The 27,501-nt window shown below is 49.5% G+C and overlaps 1 protein-coding gene across 1 annotated transcript; it reads left to right on the forward strand.

Annotated features, from left to right (window-relative positions):
- Nucleotides 1–50: 50 nt before the first annotated feature.
- KCTD2 (potassium channel tetramerization domain containing 2) lies at nt 51–21,603 on the forward strand. Its single transcript, XM_033182110.1, has 6 exons — nt 51–544; nt 2,174–2,282; nt 5,872–5,963; nt 14,943–15,038; nt 17,398–17,523; nt 18,729–21,603. Exons 1-6 carry the CDS (start codon nt 206–208, stop codon nt 18,756–18,758), a joined length of 792 nt encoding a protein of 263 aa, XP_033038001.1. The 5' UTR covers nt 51–205; the 3' UTR covers nt 18,759–21,603.
- The last annotated feature ends 5,898 nt before the right edge of the window (nt 21,604–27,501 follow it).

The raw sequence follows: 27,501 nt of genomic DNA on the forward strand, positions 1-27,501 counted from the left end.
AGATGAGGGATGGTTCCGGAAGTCTAGCCCCGGGGGCGGGCACAGCGCCTCCGCCGCGCGGGTCCCCGGGCGCTGGTTGGGGGCGCTCCCGTCCCTCTCCCCTCTGCCCCACCCCCGCCGATGGGCCGGCCCGGCTCTCCCTGCCGAGAAATGGGCCGGCCCGGCTGCGCGCGGACAGTAGCGGCGGCGGCGGCGGCGGCCCAAGATGGCGGAACTACAGCTGGACCCGGCGATGGCGGGGCTAGGAGGGGGCGGCGGGAGCGGTTTGGGCGACGGGGGTGGCCCAGTCCGCGGGCCCCCCAGCCCACGCCCGGCTGGCCCCACGCCCCGCGGGCACGGCCGCCCGGCTGCCGCCATCGCGCAGCCGCTGGAGCCGGGTCCCGGACCACCCGAGCGGGCAGGGGGCGGCGGCGCGGCCCGCTGGGTCAGGCTGAACGTGGGAGGCACCTACTTCGTGACCACCAGACAGACCTTAGGCCGCGAGCCCAAGTCATTCCTCTGCCGCCTCTGCTGCCAGGAGGACCCGGAGCTGGACTCAGACAAGGTGTGCCCCGCCCTCGGGCGCGCCCCCGGGCCTTCGGACCCCCTGGTTTCTCCTAGATCAGTCCCCAGAGTCCTGAGAAACGCTCCTCACAGGCAGCCCCGCTGAGGCCGGGCCCCCATCCTCCCCCTGCTTCCCACACTACCCGCAGGGGCCTCAGAGGGACCTCCCTCTCCCCTTCTCCCATGCTGAGGCATACTCCGACTTTCTCCCCGACCCCGCCCTTCGTTCTCCGAGACTCCTTCCCACACTGCGCCCACCCGCACCCACGAGAACGCACTCTACACCCCTTCTCCATATTCTCTACCCCTGACATCCCACTGAGATATGCATGAGTTTTCCCTGGCTCCTCTTCAGCCCCCCACTGCCGGTGCCAGATGCATCCAGAACTGGGTCAGGGTGAGCTCAGGCATCCTTGTAGCTTTCTCAGACTCCCTCTCGGACCCCTCTGCCAAGTTGGGCTTCAACAGCTGCAGGAAGCGCTTCTTGTGATATCACACTGCTTTCCTATAGTCCTGGTCGCAGAACTTTTATCTGGTAACAGTCACTGGTTTAGGTCCATGTTTAGATCAAATGCGTTTTTTGGAAAGACGTTACCGTTTGCCGCTGCATATCTAGGCTAAGACAGAAGGAAAATGAAAATTTTCCCGGGAAAATTTTAGGCACGATGCATGGCTGCTAATCGAAGGGTTGAGAGGTGACAAGACACTGCAACCATTTCTAGTTTGAACTGTGTCAATTTATTTTTAACTTTACGTGTTCACCTTTAAGTTCGCTACTTAAAGGCACTGACCATAACTCACACTATCTTATATGCCGTGTAGCACTCAGCTGGTCACCTCAAAACAAAGCTGGAGTTGCATAAACATTTGTTTTCGTTTATTCCTCTCCTCTAAGAAATCTCAGATTGATGGAAACCTATCCTGCCCTAACTTTAAAGAGATTTCAAAACCTTTGCTTATAAAGGGATTATTTTTATCTACCCTATATCCTCCTTGTGGTAATAGAAGCCAGTTTCTTCTTGTTCCTTTTACTGTAAAGATGAGTAGGATTAAAGCTGCTCAGAGCCAAGTCCTGGCAGTACCAAGCTTCCTCTGGGCACAGAGCTGGGGTGTGTGAGATTACAGCTGGCAGTGCAGACTCCCACTGATGTTGGCCTTGAGCTCAGCAGCATTGCCAACTACACAGAGGTTTTCTTGGAATTAGGAATGCAGTTCAGAGGCAGTGGAAAAGTCAGAATGTCCATCTCAAGCAAATATTTCAGTTACTCAGCTATGGCATTTTCTCCCTTTCTTAATAACAAACACCCTACAAAAGAATGTTTGTCACCGTGATTATTGTCCAGCCAAAGATTTCGAATCCCAGCAAGTAAGTAAACACTTAAATGAGTATGACTGTCTGTAACACCCTACCTAAGGTGATCTTAATGTACAAGACACATAAAGCTAGCTTTCTTACCAGTAGTTTATGATAAGCAAATGTGTAGCAAAACTTGCTATCACTAAAGTCTTTTTTAGCTGATGAAATGGATTCTTATCTTGGGGCACTGACAAAGATGGTGAAACCCTGCCCTGCCTTTGTTTAAAATACTCCTCAAAACTCCACAATGATACCCTTGTGTTTGGTTGGCAGGATGAGACAGGGGCATATCTGATTGACAGGGACCCCACCTACTTTGGTCCTATCCTAAACTACCTCCGCCATGGGAAACTCATCATTACTAAGGAGTTGGCAGAAGAAGGTAAGAGCACTGTTTGCATTGGGGATTTTCAAAATGCAAGTAGAATCTTTAAAATTGTTTTACAGATTTAAATTTTGTTTGAGATTTTCATCAAACTCATGTGTAGGTATAGTTCCAAGTTTATGAAACTGAGCAGAAACTACCAGTCTTGTCTGAGGGAGTCATGGTTAAGGAAGCCTCCTTAGGCTTTGTTCAGCTTCCTGGGTGAGAAGGAAGATAAGTAGCTCAGCTTTGCAGATAACTTCAGGAGTTCTTCCCGAATCTCCAGAATTGTCATGATCCTTTTTTTTTCTTTTTTTTTTTTTTGAGATGGAGTCTCGCTCTGTCGAGGCTGGAGTGCAGTGGCGCGATCTCGGCTGACTGCAACCTCCGCCTCCCGGCTCATGCCATTCTCCCGCCTCAGCCTCCCAAGTAGCTGGGACTACAAGTGCCCACCACCACGCCCAGCTAGTTTTTGTATTTTTAGTAGAGGCGGGGTTTCACCGTGTTAGCCAGGATGGTCTTGATCTCCTGACCTTGTGATCCGCCCGCCTCGGCCTCCCAAAGTGCTGGGGTTACAGGCGTGAGCCACCGCGCCCGGCCATCACGATCCTTTTTTTACAGTTATTTGTGTGCAGTGAGTGTCTGTAGTCTGAAGAAGCAAGACATCTCTGACATTCAGTTATTTATAGTTTTAATTTTGGTTTGAACTCGCAGTAGTACAAAAATAATAAAGGCTTGGCCTCATTTATTTTAAGACTCTGGCCTCATGCTACCCTGTAAATGTTTGCAACTGACCTAATTCATTCTCTAGTTCATTGTCAGGTGTATCATCACTTGCCTCATCTTTTTGGTTTGTAGGGCATTGGGACTGTAAGTGGGGCCAGTCTACTTTCTACAAGGCTTGGCGTGGTCCCACTAAAGGCATTCGGTTGTAAAGGGGACTGTCCCTAAATCCAGGGCACCCTGATCTGGGAGCTTTGGCTCTGAGTAAGAAAGCTTGTAATGGTTTTACTAGTTAATGAAGTGACTACAAAACACCTCTGTTTCAGCCAGTAGAAAGAGGAATTGCTCTCTCTTTTTTTAAATGTCCTTTTTAAACAATATTTCAAATACATACAAAACTAGTGGGAATAGTACAGTGAATTCCATGCATCCACTATCCAGCTTCAACAATTATCAACTCGCGGGTAGTCTTATTTCTTTTTCTAATTTTTGTGGGTGCATAGTAGGTGTATATATTTATGGGGTATGGGGTACATGAGATTTTTCTTTTTTTTTTTTTTTGAGACGGAGTCTCACTCTGTCGCTCAGGCTGAAGTGCACTGGCACAATCTTGGCTCACTGCAACCTCTGCCTCCCCAGTTCAAGAGATTCTCCTGCCTCAGCCTCCCAAGTAGCTGGGATTACAGGCGTGCGCCACAACACCCAGCTAATTTTTTGTATTTTTTTTTTTTTGAGACGGAGTCTCGCTCTGTCGCCCAGGCTGGCGTGCAGTGGCCGGATCTCAGCTCACTGCAGGCTCCGCCTCCGGGGTTCATGCCATTCTCCTGCCTCAGCCTCCCGAGTAGCTGGGACTACAGGCGCCTGCCACCTCGCCCGGCTAGTTTTTTGTATTTTTTTTTTAGTAGAGATGGGGTTTCACCGTGTTAGCCAGGATGGTCTCGATCTCCTGACCTCATGATCCGCCCGTCTCAGCCTCCCAAAGTGCTGGGATTACAGGCTTGAGCTACCGTGCCCGGCCAATTTTTTTGTATTTTTTAGTAGAGACGAGATTTCACCGTGTTAGCCAGGATGGCCTCAAACTCCTGACCTCGTGATCCGCCCGCCTCGGCCTCCCAAAGTGCTGGGATTACAGGTGTGAATCACTGCACCTGGCCTTTTTTTTTTTTTTCCCAGACAGAGTCTCCCTCTTGCCCAGGCTGGAGCGCAATGGCACAATTTCAGCTCACTGCAACCTCTGCCTCCTGAGTTCAAGCGATTTTCCTGCCTCAGCCTCCCGAGTAGCTGGGATTACAGGTGCACACCACCACGCCTGGCTAATTTTTTTATTTTTAATAGAGACGGGGTTTCACCATGTTGGTCAGGCTGGTCTCAAACTCCTGACCTCGTGATCCACCCACCTTGGCCTCCCAAAGTGCTAGGATTACAGATGTGAGCCACCACACTCAACCGGTTTTTTTTTTTAATCATATTTGCATTGTCCTTCATTCTCTCTTCCCCCCTCCCTACCCCATCCTCTTGCCTCTCCCACCACAGTTCTTATTTCTGAACTATTTGAGAATAGATTGCAGATTTCACCCCTTAATATTTGTATATATTTCCCAAGAGCAAGGATATTCTCTTATGTAACCACAGACAGTACAGTTATCAAACTCAGGAACTTTAATATTGATGCTTTTCTCTACAGCTTATATTGCAGTTTTGTCAATTATCCTAATCATGGCCTTTATAGCAAATTTGTTCCTATAGGATCACACATCTCATAGTTGTCCTAAGGTCTTTGAGTTCATTTAGCATGCAAGTCTTTCAGTTGTTGCCTTTTATATTGTTCAAATGATTGGCATCCTATTAATTTTGGCCCACATAACTTTGTACACACACTTCCATTCCCCACCCCCAGTCCTTTTGAGGGCAAATTGGACAAAAATATCAACTTCAGGAGGTGTCAATGTGACTAGTTCCAGGAACTAGGTGACATATGGGAAAAGTGTCCTACAGCTAATGGGCAGGTGCCAGGTAGGGAAAGGAGGGTTGAAATGGAGTGAGCATAACCTACCCTGGCGTTTGACTAATTTATGTTGGAGAAAAGGTCATGGGTTTACCGAAAATAGCAAAGAGATATTTCCTAGCAGAAGGAGAGAGATTAGATTTGCATTTAAATAATGCAGTTTTTAGGCCGGGATCTGTGGCTCATGCCTGTAATCCCAACACTTAGAAAGCCAAGGTGGGCAGGTCACTTGAGGTCAGGAGTTCGAGACCAGCCTGGCCAACATGGCAAAACCCCGTCTCTCCTAAAAATAAAAAAATTGGCCACGAGCGGTGGCTCATGCCTGTAATCCCAGCACTTTGGGAGGCTGAGGCAGATGGATCACGTGAGGGCAGGAGTTCAAGACCAGCCTGGCCAACATGATGAAATCTTGTCTCTACTAAAAATACAAAAAATTAGCCTGACGTTGTGGCAGGCGCCTGTAATCCCAGCTACTCGGGAGGCTGAGGCAGGAGAATCGCTTGAACCCAGCAGATGGAGGTTGCAGTGAGCCAAGATCATGCCATTGCACTCCAACCTGGGCAACAAGAGTGAAACTCTGTCTCCGGTGGGGGGGGGGGGAAATACAAACATTAGCCAGGCGTGGTGGTGCATGCCTGTAGTCCCAGCTACTCGGGAGACTGAGGCAAGAGAACCATTTGAACCCAGGAGACGGAGGTTGCTATGAGCCAAGACGCACCACTGAACTCCAGCCTGGGCGACAGAGTAAGACTCCATCTCAAAAAATAAATAAATAGATAAATAAGCAGTTTTTAGCAAGCGTGTAACCTTCAGCCTCTCCTTGGTGTTTTTCTGGCAAACTCTCGCACCTATCTGACTGTAGTTTGGTCCTTGTTCCAGGTGTGCTGGAGGAAGCGGAGTTTTACAACATCGCGTCACTTGTGCGGCTGGTTAAGGAAAGGATACGGGACAATGAGAACAGAACGTCACAAGTAATGTGTTTGGAACTGTTAAGGAGGGATGTCTCAAGTGGGCCTCTGTCGGTCGGTCTGTGATTTGAAAAGGATGCCTTTCCCCTTAGAGCTGGAGGTCTGTGTGGAACACCGTTTGCAGCGCAGGGAATGCACACTCAGCAATACTGCACAGGAGAAAACAAGAAGAAACCACAAAGAAAACAGAATAGGCTTATGTCCCAATAGAATGAGAAGATTGTTGCTGCTCACGCATGGCAGGAGGAGGTGCCCAGGGCACTTTAGGTCCAAAACCTGTTCTCTCAGCCCGAGTATGTCTCCCTTCTAAAGACCATAGAGGTCTTGATTCCACCTGTTAGCTGCTCTTTTTTTTTTTTTTTGAGACGGAGTCTCACTTTGTCTCCCAGGCTGGAGTGCAGTGATGCGATCTCGGCTTACTGCAACTTCCACCTCCCAGGTTCAAGCAATTCTCCTGCCTCAGCCTTTCATGTAGCTGAGATTACAGGCGCCGGCCACCACGTGCGGCCAATTTTTGTATTTTTTTTTTTTTTAGTAGAGACGGGATTTCACCATGTTGGTTGGACTGGTCTGGAACTCCCGACCTCAGGTGATCCGCCTGGGATTACAGGCTTGAGCCACCGTGCCCAGCTTGGCCGCTCTTTATGGATATGAGCCTTTAGCATGTGATTGAGTCACATACAGCTCTTGTGAGCCACTTGAAACCAGTCTCATAGGGTAGGCTTTAGCAGCTGCTTGTGAACCATGGTTTTTTTGTTTTGTTTTGTTTTTTTTGAGACGGAGTCTCACTCTGTCCACCGGGGGGCAGTCTCGGCTCACTGCAAGCTCCGCCTCCTGGGTTCAGGCCATTCTCCTGCTTCAGCCTCCTGAGTAGCTGGGACTACAGGCTCCTGCCACCGTGCCCGGCTAATTTTTTTGTGTTTTTAGTAGAGACGAGGTTTCACCGTGTTAGGATGGTGTTGATCTCCTGACCTCATGATCCACCCACCTCGGCCTCTTGAAGTGCTGGGATTACAGGAGTGAGCCACTGCGCCCAGCCTGAACCATGCTTCTAAGAATATGATATCAAGCTGCTCTTTTTTGTTGTTGTTGTTGTTTTTTGAGACGGAGTCTCGCCCTGTGGCCCAGGCTGGAGTGCAGTGGCCGGATCTCAGCTCACTGCAAGCTCCGCCTCCCAGGTTCACGCCATTCTCCTGCCTCAGCCTCCCGAGTAGCTGGGACTACAGGCGCCCGCCACCTCGCCCAGCTAGTTTTTTGTATTTTTTTAGTAGAGACGGGGTTTCACCGTGTTAGCCAGGATGGTCTCGATCTCCTGACCTCGTGATCCACCCGTTTCGGCCTCCCAAAGTGCTGGGATTACAGGCTTGAGCCACTGCGCCCAGCCCCCAAGCTGCTCTTTATGATGGCGGGTAGAGGGGGGACAAGGTCTCACTCTCGTTGCCCAGGTTGGAGTACAGTGATCAAAGCTCACTACAGCCTTGACTTCCCAGGCTCAGGTGATTTTCCTACCTCAGCCTCCCGAGTAGCTGGGACTATAGGTGCAAGCCACCACACCTGGCTATTTTTTTTACGTTTTGGGTAGAAACAAGCCTTGTTGGCCAGGCTGGTCTCAAACTCCTGAACTCAAGCAATCCGCCCACCTCATCCTCCCAAAGTTCTGGAATTACAGGTGTGAGCTACTACACCTGGCCTTGATTCTCATACTAACTCAGATACAGTAACAAGAGTGAAAGGGAATTTGCCCACTTAGTTAGAGGAAAGAAAGATGTTAGGGCACATCTATTTCACATCCTGCTGTTCGTCATATGTTTGTCATGTGTTTGAATGGCCATAATAGCTTCTCTTTGACCCTTGGGATCCTGTAAGTAATTGAAAGTCCTTGCCCTCAAGAAGCTTGAAGTTGGCCGGGCGCGGTGGCTCACACCTGTAATCCCAACACTTTGGGAGGCCAAGATGGGCGGATCACGAGGTCAGAAGATCGAGACCATCCTGGCTAACACGGTGAAACCCTGTCTCTACTAAAAATACAAAAAAATTAGCTGGGCGTGGGTGGCGGGCGCCTGTCGTCCCAGCTACTTGGGAGGCTGAGGCATGAGAATCGCTTGAACCCGGGAGGCAGGCTTGCAGTGAGCCGAGATCACGCCAGTGCTCTCCAGCCTGGGCAACAAGAGAGACTCCGTCTCAAAAAAAACAGAAGCAGCAGCTTGAAGTCTACAGGAAAATAGACCCTCTCTTTCTTTTTTTTTTTTTTTTTTTTTTTTTTTTTTTTTTTTTTTTTGAGACGGAGTCTCGCTCTGTCGCCCAGGCTGGAGTGCAGTGGCCGGATCTCAGCTCACTGCAAGCTCCGCCTCCTGGGTTTTTACGCCATTCTCTCGCCTCAGCCTCCCGAGTAGCTGGGACTACAGGCGCCCGCCATCTTGCCCGGCTAATTTTTTGTATTTTTTTACTAGAGACGGGGTTTCACCGTGTTAGCCAGGATGGTCTCGATCTCCTGACCTAGTGATCCGCCCGTCTCGGCCTCCCAAAGTGCTGGGATTACAGGCTTGAGCCACCGCGCCCGGCCAAGACCCTCTCTTTCATGCGATTAAACTGTTTGAAGAAACTGCGACTACAGAGTTAACAGTAAGAGGGCAGAGTTGTGCTCCACCGTGACTACCTGTCTTGTAGCATAATTGCCTCTTTTCCCATCAGATACTGGTGGTAGATGCTTTAGATATAATCTACTGCAGCACAGAATTTTCCTGCCATTAAGAAGGCAGGAAAATTATTCTTTTTTCTTTTTTTTTTGAGATAGTCTCGCTCTGTCACCCAGGCTGGAGTGCAGTGGCATGATCTTGGCTCACTGCAAACTCTGCCTCCCAGGTTCAAGTGATTCTCATACCTCAGCCACCTGAGTAGCTGGGATTACAGGTGTGTGCCACAACGCCTGGCTAATTTTTGTATTTTTAGTAGAGATGGGTTTCTCCATATTGGCCAGGCTGATCTTGAACTTCTGGCCTCAAGTGATCCACTTGCCTTGGCCTCCCAAAGTGCTGGGATTACAGACATGAGCCACCGTGCCTGGCATAAGTTTACTTTTTTTTTTTTTTTTTGAGACGAAGTCTTGCTCTGTCCACCAGGCTGGAGTGCGGTGGCGCTATCTCAGCTCACTGCAAGCTCCGCCTCCGGGTTCCCGCCATTCTCCTGCCTCAGCCTCCCGAGTAGCTGGGACTACAGGCGCCCGCCACGGCGCCCGGCTAACATTTTTTTGTATTTTTAGTAGAGACAGGGTTTCACCGTGGTCTCTATCTCCTGACCTTGTGATCCGCCCGCCTCGGCCTCCCAAGTGCTGGGATTACAGACATGAGCCACCGTGCCTGGCATAAGTTTACTTTTTTTTTTTTTTTTTGAGACGAAGTCTTGCTCTGTCCACCAGGCTGGAGTGCGGTGGCGCTATCTCAGCTCACTGCAAGCTCCGCCTCCCGGGTTCCCGCCATTCTCCTGCCTCAGCCTCCCGAGTAGCTGGGACTACAGGCGCCCGCCACGGCGCCCGGCTAACATTTTTTTGTATTTTTAGTAGAGACAGGGTTTCACCGTGGTCTCTATCTCCTGACCTTGTGATCCGCCCGCCTCGGCCTCCCAAAGTGCTGGGATTACAGGCGTGAGCCACCGCTTTTACTTTTAAAAGTAAAAAATAATGCCTTGCTCTTTCTCTGTTAGACTTCATATATCAAAGTTTTCTGGCTCTAGGTCAGGCATGGTGGCTCATGCCTGTAATCCCAGCACTCTGGGGAGGCTGAAGAGGACAGATCACTTGAGGTCAGGAGTTCAAGACCAGCCTGACCAACATGATGAAACCCTGTCTACTGGCTAGGCACAGTGGCTCACGCCTGTAATCCCAGCACTTTGGGAGGCTGAGGTGGGTGGATCACCTGAGGTCAGGAGTTCAAGACCAGCCTGACAAACATGGAGAAACGCCATCTCTACTAAAAATACAAAGTTAGCCGGGGTGGTGGCATATGCCTGTAATCCCAGCTATCAAGAGGCTGAGACAGGAGAATCACTTGAACCTTGTAGGAGGAGGTTGCAGTGAGTCGAGATCACGCCATTGCACTCCAGCCTGGGCAACAAGAACGAAACTCTGTCTTTAAAAAAAAAGAGGCCGGGCGCAGTGGCTCAAGCCTATAATCCCAGCACTTTGGGAGGCCGAGGCGGGCGGATCACGAGGTCAGGAGATCGAGACCATCCTGGCTAATACGGTGAAACCCTGTCTCTACTAAAAAAATACAAAAAACTAGCCGGGCGAGGTGGTGGGCGCCTGTAGTCCCAGCTACTCGGGAGGCTGAGGCAGGAGAATGGCGTGAACCCGGGAGGCGGAGCTTGCAGTGAGCTGAGATCTGGCCACTGCACTCCAGCCTGGGCGGCAGAGCGAGACTCCGTCTCAAAAAATAAATAAATAAAAAATAAAAAAAAAGAAACCCTGTCTACTAAAAACACGAAAGTTGGCTGGGTGCGGTAGCTGGTGTCTGTAATCCCAGCTACTCGGGAGGCTGAGGCAGGAGAATCACTTGAACTGAGATAGCGGAGGTTGCAGTGAGCTGAGATGGCATCACTGCACCCCAGCCTGGGCAACAGAGGGAGAGTCCATCTCAAAGAAAAAAAATTTTCTGGGTCTAAATGGAATATTTGGATGAATAACTGACACTAATGATGAAAAATTAACTCTTTTATCCACTTTATCTCCAGCAGTTTGCAAAGGTGAAGAGTTGATTCATTTAGTTTTCTTCCATCTAGCAGGTGAAAAAAAGGAACAGATGAAAGGCTCCTTTTTGATGTTCAAAGGTGGCTTTGTAGTTGGTTTGCAGATTACCACTTGAAATGTGATCCAGGATCACCAATCTCTATGCTATCTTAGGTTGACATGGTGTCTTTCACTGTTGTCGATATTTAATAGTTTAGACATTTTGGTAATCTAGCCTTAGCCTCAATTTCCCACATTCTAAAAAAAGTGATTGCTTACTATAGATTTTGATGGTACCATGAATTATGTAATTTGAAATGATTCAAGTCATGGTACCTGAGCATTCTCCCTTCTTCGTCATTAGCTAATTCCTAGAGAGCATTATAAGATTTCTGTTTGATGACCACAATTAAATTAATTAGTCTTCTAGATTCTGAAGGCTTGTGGATTTATACCCCTTTGGAAACTTTTTTGTTCTAGGAACGTCAAGACCTTTTTGATGTTAACTGTCTTTCCATCTTTCCATCTGTCCTTGTTATGTAGTGAAACTGAAAAATGGATTTGATGTTATTCAGAGACACCCTCTTTTGTACTTGTTGTACATGACTCTAAGATGAAGTTGGCCATGTGTGAATTTTCATTTTGTTTCATTTTGTATTTTTCTTTATTTTTTTGTGTGTGGATTTTCAAACCTGTTACCTCCTTGAGCTTACCCATAGCCCTCACACAGGCAGCGTTCAAGCCGAGCCCAAGATGCGGGCCTCAGCCCGACCTTCGGTTTCATGACCTCTTAGCTCTTAGTGGCTGCCGCCTAACTACTTTCCTTAGAGTCTCGCTGTGTTGACCAGGCTGGAGCGCAGTGGTGCGATATCGGCTCACTGCAACCTCTGCCTCCTGGGTTCCAGCGATTCTCCTGCCTCAGCCTCCCGAGTAGCTAGATTACAGGCGTGCACCACCATGCCCAGCTAATTTTTGTATTTTTAGTAGAGATGGGGTTTCCCCACGGACGGGCGCGGTGGCTCAAGCCTGTAATCCCAGCACTTTGGGAGGCCGAGACGGGCGGATCACTAGGTCAGGAGATCGAGACCATCCTGGCTAACACGGTGAAACCCCGTCTCTACTAAAAAATACAAAAAAATTAGCTGGGCATGGTGGCGGCCGCCTGTAGTCCCAGCTACTCGGGAGGCTGAGACAGGAGAATGGCGTGAACCTGGGAGGCGGAGCTTGCAGTGAGCCGAGATCCGGCCACTGCACTCCAGCCTGGGCGACAGAGCAAGACTCCATCTCAAAAAAAAAAAAAAAAAAAGAGGTGGGTTTCCCCATGTTGGCCACGCTGGCCTCAAACTCGTGCCTTCAGGTGATCCACCTGCCTCAGCCTCCCAAAATGCTGGGATGACAGGCGTGAGCCACCATACCCAGACTCCTATTTATTTTATTTATTTTATTTATTTATTTATTTTTTTTTTTTTTTTTTGAGGCGGAGTCTCGCTCTGTCGCCCAGGCTGGAGTGCAGTGGCCAGATCTCAGCTCACTGCAAGCTCCGCCTCCCGGGTTTACGCCATTCTCCTGCCTCAGCCTCCCGAGTAGCTGGGACTACAGGCGCCCGCCACGTCGCCCGCTAGTTTTTTGTATTTTTAGTAGAGACGGGGTTTCACCGTGTTAGCCAGGATGGTCTCGATCTCCTGACCTCGTGATCCGCCTGTCTCGGCCTCCCAAAGTGCTGGGATTACAGGCTTGAGCCACCGCGCCCGGCCTATTTTATTTTATTTATTTATTTTTTTGAGATGAAGTCTTGCTGTGTCACCCAGACTGGAGTACAGTGGCACAATCTCGGCTCACTGCAAGCTCCGCCTCCTGGGTTCATGCCATTCTCCTGCCTCAGCTTCCTGGGACTATAGGCGCCCGCCACCACACGCAGCTAACTTTTTGTACTTTTAGTAGAGATGGGGTTTCACTGTGTTAGCCAGGATGGTCTCAATCTCCTGACCTAGTGATCCACCCGTCTCGGCCTCCCAAAGTGCTAGGGTTACAGGTGTGAGCCGCCGCACCCGGCCTCCTATTTCTTATAATAGTATTTTTTGTAGGTGATTGATCTTGGTGCATTTGAGAGCACAAGTGGTTTACTTTGGAAGAGAGGAAAAAGAGGCAATATAATGGCATCTTAAATACCTGGGACTTGGACAGATGTTGCCAACATCACAGATCTTTTGTGATAATATAAATTTTGTACTTACACAATTGGTTTCTAAAATATGTGGTTAGAACCAATTAAAATCTTCAGAGGATATGTCCTGTATGTAATATGGAAGGAAATCTTTAAAATCCTTAGTACTTTGGTTAATGATAGTTATACCTCTTTTTTTTTTTTCTTGCTCTGTCGCTTAGGCTGGAGTGCAATAGCCGGTCTCAGCTCACCACAACCTCTGCCTCCAGGTTCAAGCAATTCTCCCGCGTCGGCCTCCTGAGTAGCTGGGATTACAGGCGCGCGTCACCTCACCCGGCTAATTTTTTGTGGTTTTTTTTTTTTTTTTTTTTTTTGAGACGGAGTCTCGCTCTGTCGCCCAGGCTGGAGTGCAGTGCCCGGATCTCAGCTCACTGCAAGCTCCGCCTCCCGGGTTTACGCCATTCTCCTGCCTCAGCCTCCGGAGTAGCTGGGACTACAGGTGCCCACCACCTCGCCCGGCTAGTTTTTTGTATTTTTTAGTAGAGACGGGGTTTCACCGTGTTAGCCAGGATTGTCTCGATCTCCTGACCTCATGATCCGCCCGTCTCGGCCTCCCAAAGTGCTGGGATTACAGGCTTGAGCCACCGCGCCCGGCCATTTTTTGTGTTTTTAGTAGAGATGGGGATTCACCATGTTGGCCAGGCTGGTCTCGGAACTCTGAACCTCAAGTGATCCGCCCACCTCTGTCTCCCAAAGTGCTGGGATTATAGGCGTGAGCCACTGCGCCTGGTGATAATTATACCTCTTTTAGAAAAAATACAGCATTGTCAGCTGGGTGCGGTGGCTCATACCTGTAATCCCAGCACTTTGGGAGGCCGACATGGGTGGATCGCCTCAGGTCAGAAGTTCACGACCAGCCTGGCCAACATGGCAAAACCCCATCTCCACTAAAAATACAAAAAATTGGCTGGGCACGGTGGCTCATGCCTGTAATCCCAGCTTTGGGAGCCCAAGGCCAGATCACCTGAGGTCAGGAGTTCGAGACCAGCCTGGCCAACATGGTGAAACTCCGTCTCTACTAAAAATACAAAAATTAGCTAAGCGTGGTGGTGGGCACCTGTAATCCCAACTACTTGGGTGGCTGAAGCAAGAGAATCGCTTGAACCCAGGAGGCAGAGATTGCAGTGAGCTGAGATGGCACCACTGCACTCCAACCTGGACAACAGAGAAAGACTGTCTCAAAAAAAAAAAAGGAAAAAAGAAATACAATAATTAGCTGGGCGTAGTGGCACATGCCTGTAATCCCAGCTACTCGGGAGGCTGAGGCAGGAGAATTGCCTGAACCCAGGAGGTGAAGACTGCAGTAAGCCGAGATCGTGGCATTGCACTGCAGACTGGGCAACAGAGTGAGACTCCGTCTCAAAAATAATAATAAGGCTGGGTGCGGTGGCTCATGCCTGTAATCTCAGCACTTTGGGAGGCCAAGGCAGGTGCATCATGAGGCCAGGAGTTCAAGACCAGCCTGGCCAACATGGTGAATCCCCGTCTCTACTAAAAATACAAAAATTAGCCAGGCGTGGTGGTGGGCACCTGTAATCCCAGCTATTCAGGAGACTGAGGCAAGAGTATCGCTTGAACCCGGGAGGCGGAGTTGGAGTGAGCCGAGATCGCGCCACTGCACTCCATCCTGGGTGACAGAGTGGGACTGTGTTTTAAAAAATAATCATAATAAATAATTTTACCTTATTTTTACTTGGGGAAATGGATTAAATCTAAGTTTGTCGGCATAGTTGCTCAATCATTCATACCTCTGAAGTTCAGAATTATTGTACCTTTTTATCTTTCATTCCTTGGATATGTTTTTATTGAAAAGCCACAGTATGCTGGCTTGTGGCCTTTTAAAAAGAAAAACATTTTTTAAAGAGAAGGGAAAAAAACGCCACAGTACTATTGGTAAAAGGAGATAGTGGGTGGCTGCCAAGAAAAGATTTCCAAGCAAACTCCTTTTCAGTGTTTATTCATTTGACGAGCCTCCTTGGGGCAGCTGCAAACTGTGGTGTCCTTGGTGCTGTTCTCAGTCTGCGCCTGGTCATTGCAGGGCCCCGTGAAGCACGTGTACAGAGTCCTGCAGTGTCAGGAAGAAGAGCTCACGCAGATGGTGTCCACGATGTCTGACGGCTGGAAATTCGAACAGGTACATCTCTTACAGAGCAGCAATCCCAGGTCCCGTTCAAGGGGTCTGCAGCTCTTCAAACAATCACTGTAGATGGCCAATTAATAACCCTGGGAGATGGGTAGGGCCAGGTGGGATCCTGTTCCAAAACATGGGCAAAGAGCCATTTGGTGGCCACTGCTGCCCTAGTGGTATGTGAGGAGCTGGGGGAACAGAGGAGCATCATGTCTTAGCTTCACGCCCAGACTTTTCAGGGGAGTCCATGAGCGATTTAGGCTTGAAGTGCCTCAAAGCCTTTGGTTTTTGTTCCCTCACAGAGATTGTAGAATGAGTCCCTAAAGGGGACTGGGGTTCGACAACAATCCTTCCATTTCTTTTCCCCGGGTCAAAACTTGTTGCTTCTGAATGTCTGTGTAATCCACCACGAAGAACTTGGTGAACAGCTGTGCTAGGAAGGATCAGGCGCCATGGGAAGTGTGGTGCCGCGGTTTCCCCACTTCTCTCCGCCTCGGGCTGACGATTGAGCTATCAAAACACAGCTAGGACAGTCGGAGCTGCACTGTTTTCCTCCAGTAGATGGCAGACTTGTTAAATTGCCTGTTGCCTTCAAAACCCAGGAAGGCCAGAGAGAACAGAGTAAATATGATTTTATATGGATTATGCCTACTTACATGTAGAGTTTTAAGAGGTCAACAGCTGTCTCACCAGACGCTTACCTTCTAGAAGAAAACTCACACTTTGCATTAATGCTACTATCTCACAGACCAAGTGCAAAGCTGTCTCTGTCTTCAGAGCCCGTGGTGATTATTCCTCACACTTAGCTTCCACCACAGAATCCACTCTGCCTGTGTCTGTCAGCCTGGTTCTTACTGGGCATGGGTTGTAAAACGTTGCCAAGAGTTTAATGCCCTCTACCCCAGAAATATTTTTCCTAATATGTGCTATTAAGCAAAGGATTTTTTTAATGTATTCTTTGTGAAACTAAAATGAATGCTTTCTTTTTTTTTTTTTTTTTTTTTGAGACGGAGTCTCGCTGTGTCGCCCAGGCTGGAGTGCAGTGGCGCGATCTCGGCTCACTGCAAGCTCCGCCTCCCGGGTTCCCGCCATTCTCCCGCCTCAGCTTCCGAGTAGCTGGGACTACAGGCGCCCGCCACTGCGCCCGGCTAGTTTTTTGTATTTTTTTAGTAGAGACGGGGTTTCACCGTGTTAGCCAGGAGGGTCCCGAACTCCTGACCTCGTGATCCGCCCGCCTCGGCCTCCCAAAGTGCTGGGATTACAGGCTTGAGCCACCGCACCCGGCCTATGAATACTTTCTTGTTGCATTTCTCATCTTACTGCATTTCTCATCTTATTACTATTCTGTGGGAAGATGGAGGGTGTTCTCATTGCCTCCCTTCTGGATGAGGAAGTTAGTTTCAGGCGGCCGGAGGCACCCCCAGCCCCATCCTACTGCAGTCAGCCATGTCGCCCACATGAGGCCTCGCCTGCTCACTGGGATGCCCTCACCCTCTGCCTGAGCTGCTCCCCTGCATGTGTATTTCCTCTTTAGAATTAAATTCTGAATTCTATACTCCAAAAAAGTTGAAAGTACCAGCATGTTGGGCACAGTGGTTCACACCTGTAATGTTGGCACTTTAGGAGGCCATGGTGGGAGGATCGCTGGAGTCCTGGAGTTTGGAGACCAGCCTGGGCAACATAGTGAGACCCCACTTCTCTATCAAAAATAAAAGAATTAGCCAGGCATGGTGGCACACACCTGTAGTCCCAGCTACTCAGGAGGCTGACGTGGGAGGATCACTTGAGCTCAGGAGGTGGAGGCTGCAGTGAGCCTTGATTGTGATTGCACCACTGCACTCCAGCTTGGGTGACAGAGCTAGACCATGTCTGGAAATAAAAAGTACCAGCAGCGTATGACTTCCAGTAGCGGATCAGTGATTGACTTGGTGCTTTCCAGAGCCTCCTGTCTTCTGTCTAGGGCTTCTGCTGATAGAGGAGCCAGCTCTGTGTGTGACTGAAGCAAGTGTCCGTTTTGTTCACAGATGTGTTCTGTCTCCCCTGGGTGTGCTCGAGGGGGCGTGGGCGTGTTAATCCTGCCACTGACTGTGGGGGGACTTCAGAGCTTGGGTGAGGGAACAGTGGAGCTCATACTTTTCCTCCTGGGGAGGCCTCACTGATGACGCCCAGATGAAGAACAGGCCCATTTCTCCCCTGGGGCTTTGGTAGTTGCAGAGAACTCATAAAGAGTTAAACCTTTGAGAACCCATAAAGGATAAACCTTTGAGAAGTAAAACAAAAGTTCAGTTGGAGGAGGGTTGATTGTGTAGCACTTTCGTATGTTAAGGTCGCCATGTGAATGTTCACTGTATTCTTGGTTCATCAGCTCATCAGCATTGGATCTTCCTATAACTACGGCAATGAGGATCAGGCAGAATTCCTCTGTGTTGTCTCCAGAGAACTAAATAATTCTACCAACGGCATCGTCATAGAGCCGAGCGAAAAGGCAAAGGTAAGGAGCCCCTCCCCCGGGCAGTTGCCTCTGGCTTGCTTGTTCGCACCCCCTCCGTGGGCTTTTCCTGAACTCTTGCTCCTCACTTCTTCCCTGGCCTTCTAGAGCCAGCGTTGCATTTTCCCCTCGTTTTGTTCTTTTTGACTGTTGTAATTTCAGTTGGGATTTACGGAGCACTGACAGGTGTTTGTTTAGTTGGAAATATGAACCTGAAAAGGGTAGACTTTCTCCATCCTCTGCTGAATCAATGAAAAAGAAAAGCTGGTTGCCACTAATTACTACAGGGTAGGATTTCTGAACTCAGACTTGGAAAGTATTTTGCCTTTGTTCTTTAAAACTGTTCTTTTTTTTTTTTTTTTTTTATTATACTTTAAGTTCTAGGGTACATGTGCATAACGTTTATATCATGTATAACTCCCCAGTGCAATCCCTCCCTCCTCCCCCCTCCCCATGATAGGCCCCAGTGTGTGATGTAAAACTGTTCTTTTTTCGGCCGGGCACGGTGGCTCAAGCCTGTAATCCCAGCACTTTGGGAAGCCGAGACAGGCGGATCACGAGGTCAGGAGATCGAGACCATCCTGGCTAACACGGTGAAACCCCGTCTCTACTAAAAAATACAAAAAAACTAGCCGGGCGAGGTGGCGGGCGCCTGTAGTCCCAGCTACTCCGAAGGCTGAGGCAGGAGAATAGCGTGAACCCAGGAGGCGGAGCTTGCAGTGAGCTGAGATCAGGCCACTGCACTCCAGCCTGGGCGACAGAGCGAGACTCCGTCTCAAAAAAAAAAAAAAAAAAACTGTTCTTTCTTCACTGCCTCAGGAGAAAGGGTGTTTTTTTATCTTCATGACTTTTACCTCCCTTAAGTTCCTGGAAAATTCTTTGACGGTGTTTCTTTTCCCTCCACTGTGCACCCTCCTCACACCTCCTACACACACACAGCTTCTAAATCGTGGATACCAGGTAAGCTGGAACCACTTCCTTTCAGTTGGCAAAGCTTTGGTCCGACAGCACATACGCTTTAGACCCCGCTGTGTCCAGCAAGAGAGTGCTTCACACCAGCAGCACTGCAGGTGAGGCTGAGGCTGCACCCCTGCCTGCTTTCTGGGATGACAGGACCATCATGCCACTCATCGGGTCCAGTGGAAAGCATCCCCTGACGCCTCTCTCTTTCCGTCAGCCTCAGCGTCTCCCCCATCTCCAACTTTCAGATTCTTCAGGAGAGAGGATCGCGGATGTAAACTAAGACCCCAAAACTCCAGACCTTCAGGAGAGCAGTCAGCAGAGCCCCTCTGTGAAGTGAAACCTCGCTCCTGTCCAGTGACCGAGCCACTGCAAAGCACAGCTGAGCCTGGCCTCCTGTGAAGAAGTGTTCTGGTCAAAACTAAAGGAACTCCCTCCCCACCCACAGGACTCTGAAGACAGATGCGACTCCTGGCTGCAGAATATACCTTTTCAGAAACCTGCTTTCATTTGCTTAGCCAGTATTAGAACAGATCTTGACAATAGCAACTGGGCTGGGTTCCCAGTGGGAGCCTTTTGGGAATCTGGGCGATGAGGCCGGAAGGCCTAGCTCCTCGGAAATGGCCTGTACTTTAAGGAAGCTGGAGCAAAGAGGATTGTTCCTGTGCCATGCCATGGTTTCACCCTATGTGTGCCACATTGGATGTTATTAGCTACTTCGGAACACCGTCCCTCCTATGCACCTTCAGAGACCTTCAGCACATGCAAAGGGTTCTAGCTGCAGTTTGTGGAATTGAGGTTTAAGGTAAAACAGAGTTGCCAGAGTACCCCACATTCCCATGAATAGAGCCTCCAAGGAAAGGAGGGATCGAGTGTCCTTTGTTGTGGTTGGAGGTTGGTGATCATTGGTCTGGATTTGGGGCTCCCGGCTGCCACCACATGCAGCTTTGCCTAAGTTTTCTCCAGCAGCCGGGACCCTCTGGAGAGCTTGCTTTCCCTCCAAGAGGAGGTTTGAGACAGGCAGCGTGCTGCACTGAGTCAGACAAGTGGGAGCTGTAGGGAGCTGGTGGAACTGTGCCTGCAGCCTCTTCTTACTCCCCGTTGACCCTGTCTTCCTTCCCTGGCTTTTTCAACTGGACCAAAGATGAAGGCACTTATGGACCCTTTGAGGGCTTGGAGTGGGGAAGGCTGTTTCTTTGAAAGTTGCCAAACGTGTTATGTTGTTGTGTCTTAAAGAGAGAGTTACTTCCATGACTGTCTCTTGGAAATGCCTTGACTGAATGTGCAATATTTGTGTCGCTTGGTTTCTAACCTTGGCGGACCTGCTTCCCTCTGTACTGTCCCCAGTGCTGTGTATGTATGTACTAGGCAGCCTGGGGACCGCCTGTGTCTCTGACCAACCCCCCAGCCCCGCCATTACTTTCTTTTCTGGAGTGCCATGCTGGCGAGGATCCAGATGCGGCAGCACCCTCTTTCGGGCTGCGTCCACAGAGCTTGTGTCCACACTTTCTCTCCGAGCACGTGGGTCTCGCTGAGCAGTCATGGAATGCGGTGGAGCCAGGGGACCCTGTCCGTCCCTGATAACTTTCAGTAGTATGGCAGATGGCATGGAGAAGGGGAAGGGGCTCTGGGGACTGCTCCTATGAAAGCCTCCTCGAGCCAGGTGCTCCTGGGCACCTTCAGAGGTGATGTCCTCTGTGCTCCACAGCTCACCTGCTTGCCAAGGTGTGTCTGGGTAGTAATTTCTGGAAATGACTACAGACTCTGCCAAATGTCTTTTGAGCTTCTGAACTGACCATGCCCAGATGGCTTAACTTTTCCCTAGGACCCTCACTCTCCTTGTTTCTCTGTGTCTGTAGCATAGCATAGAACCTGGTATACAGGGGTTTCTGCTGACGCATCAACGTCTGCACATCTACATGCCACATTTTACAGCTGTAAAATGTTAGATGAACTGCCATCCTCAGTAAAAACAGCCACCCCTTCAACAGTCACAGGCATCCATCCAGTTACATCTTTCAGAGAAAAAAAAAAACAAAGATGTAGCCAAGGAAAGTAGTGATCACGGGAAGGACTGCTCTGAGCCAGGTAGGATGGAAGACTTTGGAAGAGGCGCTCCTTGGCCAGGTCCAGTGAGTAATGTCAGACTGACAGAGGAAAAGCAGCTTGGTTTGCGGCCTCGTGCCCAATCTTGTTGAGGCGCTTGTCCCTGTCTGCTTTCCTGGGGCATGCCTGATCAGCGTGGGCTGGGGCTCCTAGACCAACCCCAGCTTTCTCGCCAGGTTCAGCAAGGAGGCCGGGGGGGTGGGGGGCAGACACCAATGTGGAGCACCTCCTGAGGGCGCCGTTTCCTTCATTCCTCTTAGATTCCACCGTGGCCCTCATGAAAAGACTGCTTCTGAGCCCCGAGGCACGTGCTCCGAGAAATAGACAGGAGTGGTATTTCCGCCCTCTCGGAGGGCTGGTGTTCACCAAGTTTCCCTCCTCGCTGCAACCCAGTGACACCTGTATTGTTCCAATGCTCTAGGACTCTGGTTTCTTAAGATTTCTGGGAGCGTTGTTCACCCACCCCCTTTAGGAACCAGGCTGGTGTTCTTGCTCGAAAGCCTTGTGCCCTCCGAGTGTCTGGCTGATCACGTCAGAGAGGTCTGCGTGTCAGTTTGGAGCTGTCACGTGACCAGTGACCCACACTGTCTGCTGCCCAGGACTGCCAAGTGGGGAGGGTCCTGTCTTTTTCTCTGCCCTGGGTCTGGGACACAGGTGATGCCAGCCAGGCCCAGGAGTGCCCAGCATCCCCCAGCTGATGACACAGTAGCACTGATTCTGTCTTTTCCTCAGAATCTGGCCTTTTTCCATGGCAATGAGGTGGGGCCCAGCCTCCTGTAAAGTGGCTTTGTTTCTGCACAGTTGTAACTGCTCTTGGGGGTGTCAGTGAGGCCGGGGGCAGGGAGCCACGGGATGCTGAGAGAGGAGGCCCGAGAGGACGCCCCACCCTCCAGCGTGGCCTTTGATCCAGACCTTAGGGACGAGGCTGTCACTGGTGGGCACCCTCTGTTCCTGTTTGTGTGTTTGAATAGTCTGAAATGCTGTGACTTTTTTTTGTGAATAAAGATATGAAACAAACTTCTGAATCTCAAGAACTCTGGTGTTTTCCATTACTGTAGTTTTCCGGTTCCCACTGTCACTTCCTTTGGATGGTTCTCTCACGGGTCTCAGGAGATAACTACCTTTCCCACCGGTCAGCTAGCCAAGTCCGTTTCTCCTGCTACTGAAACCGCCAAAGTGGGTATTGGACCTTCTCCCTCCTCTCTTTCATTTTACTGAATCTGAAAAGACCCAGAGAATGCAGAGAAACAGAAGGTGGGACAGATGGGCTGCCCACCAGAGAGCTGGAAAGAGACAAGGGGAGGAGTGTGAGATGTTTGTTTTTTTTTTTTCTCCCGAGATGGAGTCTCACTCTATCGCCCAGGCTGGAGTGCAGTGTTGCGATCTCGGCTCACTGCAACCTCTGCCTCCCGGGTTCAAGCAATTCTCCCCCAGCCTGGCTAATTTTTGTATTTTTAGTAGAGACAGTATTTTGCTGTGTTGGCCAGGCTGGTCTCGAACTCCTGACCTCAGGTGATCCTCCCGTCTTGGCCTCCCAAAGTGCTGGGATTACAGGCATGAGCCACTATCCCCGGCCGTGAGATGGTTTTTAAGGGACAAGTCTTTCTGGAGGGGAGTGAGTGACTAGGTACAAGGAAGAGGATGAGTGAGAAACATTTGGTGACAGCCAACAAACAAGTATTGATCACTTCAGCATCAGGCAGGGCGTGGGATCCTCAGAAGGTGTTAGTCCCTTCCGGACAGCACTTTAAGATAGGGAGACAAAATGGACTCATACAGCTTAGTGAATGGGATATGTGGGTGCATCCGTCAGGATGTGAGAGACCACAGCAGTTGTTAACTGGTAGTGGAGAAAGGACAGCAGTGGACACTGAGGCATCACAGATGTGGGGACTGCCGGGTGCAGTCCTTACTCCTGGGACCTGAGAACAGTGGGAAGACATTGAGATTATTAAAATGGAGATTTGGGCTGGGCACGGTGGCTCAAGCCTGTAATCCCAGCACTTTGGGAGGCCGAGACGGGCGGATCACTAGGTCAGGAGATCGAGACCATCTTGGCTAACATGGTGAAACCCCGTCTCTACTAAAAATACAAAAAATTAGCCGGGCGTGGTGGCGGGCGCCTGTAGTCCCAGCTACTCGGAGGCTGAGGCGGGAGAATGGCATGAACCCGGGAGGCAGAGCTTGCAGTGAGCCGAGATCGCGCCACTGCACTCCAGCCTGGGTGACACAGCCAGACTCCATCTCAAAAAATAAATAAATAAATAAAATAAAATGGAAATTTGGCCGGGCACGGTGGCTCACCCCTGTAATAGCACTTTGGGAGGCCGAGGCAGGTGGATCACCTGAGGTCGGGAGTTCGAAACCAGCGTGACCAACGTGGAGAAACCCCATCTCTATTAAAAAATACAAAATTGGCCGGGTGTGGTGGCTCAAGCCTGTAATCCCAGCACTTTGGGAGGCCGAGACGGGCGGATCACGAGGTCAGGAGATCGAGACCATCCTGGCTAACACGGTGAAACCCCGTCTCTACTAAAAAACACAAAAAAAATTAGCCGGGCGAGGTGGCGGGTGCCTGTAGTCCTAGCTACTCGGGAGGCTGAGGCAGGAGAATGGCGTGAACCCGGGAGGTGGAGCTTGCAGTGAGCTGAGATCTGGCCACAGCACTCCAGCCTGGGCGGCAGAGCGAGACTCCGTCTCAAAAAAAAAAAAAAAAAAAAACAAACAAACAAACAAAAAAATACAAAATTAGCCAAACCAACTACACAGGAGGCTGAGGCAGGAGAATCGCTTGAACCTGAGAGGTGGAGGTTGCAGTGAGCTGAGATCATGCCACTGCACTCCGGCCTGGGCAACAGGAGCAAAACTCCGCCTCAAAAAAAAAAAGAAAAAAGAAAAAGGGCTGGGCACAGTGGCTCACGCCTGTAATCCCAGTACTTTAGGAGGCTGAGGTAGGAGGACTGCTTGAGGCCAGGAGTTCAAGACCAGGATGGGCAACATAGGCCCCACCTATACAATTTTTTTTTTTTTTTTTTTTTTTTGAGACAGAGTCTTGCTCAGTCACCCAGGCTAGAGTGCAGTGGCGTCATCTCAGCTCACTGCAAGCTCCACCTCCCGGGTTCACGCCATTCTTCTGCCTCAGCCTCCCAAGTAACTGGGACTACAGGCGCCCGCTGCCACGCCAGGCTAATTTTTTGCATTTTTAGTAGAGACGGGGTTTCACTATGTTAGCCAAGATGGTCTCGATTTCCTGACCTCATGATCCGCCCACCTCGGCCTCCCAAAGTGCTGGGATTACAGGCATGAGCCACCGCACCTGGCCTACAATTTTTTTTTTTTTTTAATTAGCCAGGTGTGGTGACACATGCCTGTGGTTCCAGCTACTCAGGAGGCTGAGGTGGGAGGATCATTTGAGCCAAGGATTTCAGAGCTGCAGTGAGCTATGCTCTGTAGCCTGAGATACAGAGTAAGACATTGTCTCTTTTTTTTTGAGACAGAGTTTCGCTTTTGTTGCCCAGGCTGGAGTGCAATGGCATCATCTCAGCTCACTGCAACCTCTCACTCCTGGGTTCAAGCAATTCTCCTGCCTCAGCCTCCCGAGTAGCTGGGATTACAGGCGCCCGCCACCATGCCCAGCTAATTTTTGTATTTTTAGTAGAGACAAAGTTTTATCACGTTGGCCAGGATGGTTTGATCTCCTGACCTCGTGATCTGCCCGGCTCGACCTCCCAAAGTGCTGGGATTACAGGCGTGAGCCACTATACCCAGCCAGACCTGTCTCTTAAAAAAAAAAAAATTTGGCCAGGTACCATGGCCCACACCTGTAATCCCAGCACTTTGGGAGGCTGAGGTGAGAGGATTACTTGAGGCCAGAAGTTCAAGACCATCTTGGGCAACATAGCAAGACCTGTCTGTACAAAAGAAAAAAAATTTTGTTAATTACTCCTAATTGAGTTGGTGTAAATACACATCACCTAGTTGGTGACGGGCAGCTCAGGCCACAGGGTCACTTGATGTCCCATGAACTAGGTGTTCCGTCTCTGCCAGGGCCCAGTAAAGTAGTTATTTGCAAAAGAGGACATGGATCTGCCCAAAACCCTGGAGTTCTGCATGGCCACAATCCAGTTGGGGCTTGCAGAAGGCTCTGATACAGCATCTGTACTGGCAGGAGCTAATTCCAATATCACTGGATCTCCTCAGCCATAAAGCCTAGGTGGCAGCACAGAGCTAAATTTTTTTTTTTTTTTTTTCTGAGACGGAGTCTTGCTCTGTCGCCCAGGCTGGAGTGCAGTGGCCGGATCTCAGCTCACTGCAAGCTCTGCCTCCCGGGTTTACGCCATTCTCCTGCCTCAGCCTCCCGAGTAGCTGGGACTATAGGCGCCCGCCACCTCGCCCGGCTAGTTTTTTGTATTTTTTTAGTAGAGACGGGGTTTCACCATGTTAGCCAGGATGGTCTCGATCTCCTGACCTCGTGATCCGCCCGTCTCGGCCTCCCAAAGTGCTGGGATTACAGGCTTGAGCCACCGCGCCCGGCCAGAGCTAAATTTTTAATAAGAATCACACCATACAGAAAGATTTTCATCAGTAAAGCTTCCCCCTGGAGTAAACTGTTACTCTGTGAAGCCAGATTAATTCCTTGATCAGTTTTCTATATAGGGAAATTAAATTGCTTCTAAGTTTTCTTTTTTTTTTTTTTTTGAGACGGAGTCTTGCTCTGTCGCCCAGGCTGGAGTGCAGTGGCACCATCTAGGTTCACTGCAAGCTCCGCCTCCCAGGTTCACGTCATTCTCCTGCCTCAGCCTCCCGAGTAGCTGGGACTACAGGCGCCCACCACCACGCCCGGCTAATTTTTTGTATTTTTAGTAGAGACGGGGTTTCACTGTGTTAACCAGGATTGTCTTGATCTCCTGACCTTGTGAGCCGCCTGCCTCAGCCTCCCAAAGTGCTGGGATTACAGGTGTGAGCCACTACACCCGGCTTCCTTCTTTCTTTTCTTTTCTTTTCTTTCTTTCTTTCTCTTTCTTTCTTCTTCTTTCTTTCTCTCTCTCTTTCTTTCTTCTTCTTTCTTTCTCTCTCTCTTTCTTTCTTTCTTTTTTTTTTTTTTGAGATGGAGTCTCGCTCTGTTGCCCAGGCTGGAGTGCAGTGGCCGGATCTCAGCTCACTGCAAGCTCCGCCTCCCGTGCTTACGCCATTCTCCTGCCTCAGCCTCCTGAGTAGCTGGGACTACAGGCGCCTGCCACGTCGCCCGGCTATTTTTTTTGTATTTTTTTTTTAGTAGAGACGGGGTTTCAACGTGTTAGCCAGGATGGTCTCGATTTCCTGACCTCGTGATCCGCCCATCTCGGCCTCCCAAAGTGCTGGGATTACAGGCTTGAGCCACCGTGCCTGGCCTCTCTCTCTCTGTCTTTCTTTCTTTCTTTTTTTTTTGATGAAATCTTGCTCTGTTGCCTAGGCTGGAGTACAGTGGCGCCATCTTGGCTCACTGCAACCTCCACCTCCCAGGTTCAAGCGATTCTCCTGCCTTGGCCTCCCGAGGTAGCTGGGATTACAGACACCTGCCACTACACCCAGCTAATTTTTGTATTTTTAGTAGAGATGGGTTTTCGCCATGTTGGCCAGGCTGGTCTCGAACTCCTGACCCCAGGTGATCCACTTGTCTTGGCTTCCCAAAGTGCTGGGATTACAGTCCTCAACCACTATGCCCAGCTGTGTGAGGGTATTTTCAACTGTCCGTCTGTCAGCTCTTAGGACACATTCCCAGAAGAATGGAAAGATAGTTTATGTAGAAATACATGTGAAGTGTCATTAGTGGAAAAAACATTTTTTAAACAAAGTGTGTAACTATATTTAGCTGTATAAGAGAAATTTATTTGTGTACACAGTATAAAGTTAATTTTTCTTTCTTTCTTTTTTTTTTTTTTTTTTTTTTTTTGAGACAGAGTTTCACACTTGTTGCCCTGGCTGAAGTGCAGTGGCACAATCTCGGCTCACTGCAACCTCCACATCCCGGGTTCAAGTGATTCTCCTGCCTCAGCCTCCTGAGTACCTGGGATACAGGCATGTGCCACCATGCCTGCCTAATTTTGTATTTTTAGTAGAGATGGCGGAGGGGGTTTCACCATGTTGGTCAGGCTGGTCTCGAACTCCTGACCTCAGGTGATCCATCCGCCTCGGCCTCCCAACGTGCTGGGATTAGAGGCCTGATCTACCGTACCCCGCCTAAAGTTAATTTTTTCAAGGATTTAAATGCATCTTTTGTTAGGTTTTTAAAATAAAGGCAGATTGAGTCAAGTTTATTGAAACTTTATATTGAGGGAAAGAATATGCTAATTTGACATTTTAGAGACGTTTCAATGCAAGCGTTTGTTGTCCCAGCTTAGAGATTGGTGGGTGAGGTCTGTGTGTGTCATTTCCATGTTCCAAAACGGTGAGCTTTATCTTACGTTATTTTTGGTGGATGTTGACTTAGTTCATGAATGTTGTCACTTCTAAATGTGGACAGTTGGGCTGGAAGATGACACAGCCTCTTTCGGAGCCCAGTAATCCCTGCCAAGCCCCCATCAGTCATATTTCTAAATGAAGACACTATTTTTTTCACATTTCCTTGGAAGAAAATCAAGCAGCTATTAAAGTCATGGTCACCAGGGTCATGTTGTGACATCAAAAGGTACTAGTGAGTTAAATAAGCATGGGGAATTGTATGTATGAAACCTATATCAACATATCAAAATACAAGTGCTTCGCTTCAGGTTGTGTGAATCCCCCCACTTTCCTCTATTTTCCTTTCTTTCTTTTTTTTTGAGACGGAGTTTCTCTCTTGTCACCCAGTCTGGAGTATAATGGCACGATCTCGACTCATTGCAACCTCTGCCTCCTGGGTTCAAGCGATTCTTCTGCCTCAGCCTCCCAAGTAGC

This window comes from Trachypithecus francoisi, unplaced genomic scaffold (genome assembly GCF_009764315.1).
Source record: "Trachypithecus francoisi isolate TF-2019V2 unplaced genomic scaffold, Tfra_2.0 Lachesis_group20, whole genome shotgun sequence".
NCBI classification, from domain to species: Eukaryota; Metazoa; Chordata; class Mammalia; order Primates; family Cercopithecidae; genus Trachypithecus; species Trachypithecus francoisi.